A 1,180-nucleotide genomic window follows, 5' to 3' on the forward strand; every position below is an offset into this window, starting at 1 on the left:
AAAAAAAAAAAAAAAAAAAAAAAAAGACCAAGGCTACTAAATATAAAAAAATCTAAAGATACTATTAGGGCTTAGAACCCTGAATAAGTTTTTTTTAACTTAGAAATTTAAATTTAAGGGTAGAATAACCACCAAAGCCACTTGAAATTTAAAGTTTTAAAATGAAAAGATCATCACTGCCATTCACTTATCAACTTACCATGTAAATTATCTTCTCCCCAAACTTAGGTTAATAAGTAAAACTTAAGTTAATAAAATGACATTCAAATAAGAGTAACCAATAGATGTTATCTGGGAAAACTTGGTTAAGAAGGCATTAACTTATTTAAATTATACTGTACTAGGCACACACAATATACTGAAAAATGAACCTTATCTACAAAATTACACGACCAGTGAGGATACGTGTGACTAAAGAACAAACATAACTTACGGGGGGGGTTTTCTGAGACAGCTCTCTATTCAACCTGTCAGTAAAACTCTGTATTAGCGTGTTTCCTCCTGCCACTATCACACTGCCATAGAGACCCTAGAACAAAAAAATTAAATTAGTTCCAAATGTTTCCAACAGTTTTAAATACAACTACAAATAAAACCATGTCCTCTACCACAATTTCCTCCTTTTTTAAAAAATGTTTTACCGGGGGTGGAGGTCTCAGTGTGTGACACCTTTTGAGGGTGCTGTTTTTTATTAAGAGGGACTATTCCTAACAAATGCAATCAGTGTAACCTAGTTTCTTGTACCCTCAATGAATACCCAACAATTAAAACAAAAAAAATTACAAAAAAAAAAAAACATTAAGGGTGGTGCCTGTGGCTCAAAGGAGTAGGATGCCAGCCCCATATGCCAGAGGTGGAAGGTTCAAACCCAGCTCTGGCCAAAAACTGCAAAACAAACAAACAAAGAAAAACATTACAAAAAAGGATCACTAGCCCAAGAGTTTGAGGTTGCTATGAGCTGTGACACCATAGCACTAAAAGAAAAAAAAAAAAGTTTTACTACTATTTGGACCTACTAGTATAATCTAGTGGCTCTTCATTCTGGATGTACTATATTCATTCGTTTGAAGAGCTTTTAAAACACCAATTCCTAGAGACAATTCAATAAAAATCTCTGGTGAGGGGATTGAGGCAAGTTTTTTAAGAGATAAGGTTGGGTGTGGTCACCCACACTTCACTC

At 34.2% G+C, this 1,180-nt stretch overlaps 1 protein-coding gene across 1 annotated transcript in view; it reads right to left on the minus strand.

Moving 5' to 3' along the window:
• Positions 1–1,180, minus strand: part of ACTL6A (actin like 6A) — a 23,431-nt gene that overhangs the window by 3,914 nt on the left and 18,337 nt on the right. The window contains exon 12 of the mRNA XM_003794277.2: positions 434–529. Coding sequence (XP_003794325.1) covers positions 434–529 — 96 coding nt within the window. The remainder of the gene's footprint in view (positions 1–433; positions 530–1,180) is intronic.

The sequence above is a fragment of the Otolemur garnettii genome, unplaced genomic scaffold (assembly GCF_000181295.1).
Source record: "Otolemur garnettii isolate 467f Iridium unplaced genomic scaffold, OtoGar3 scaffold00078, whole genome shotgun sequence".
NCBI classification, from domain to species: Eukaryota; Metazoa; Chordata; class Mammalia; order Primates; family Galagidae; genus Otolemur; species Otolemur garnettii.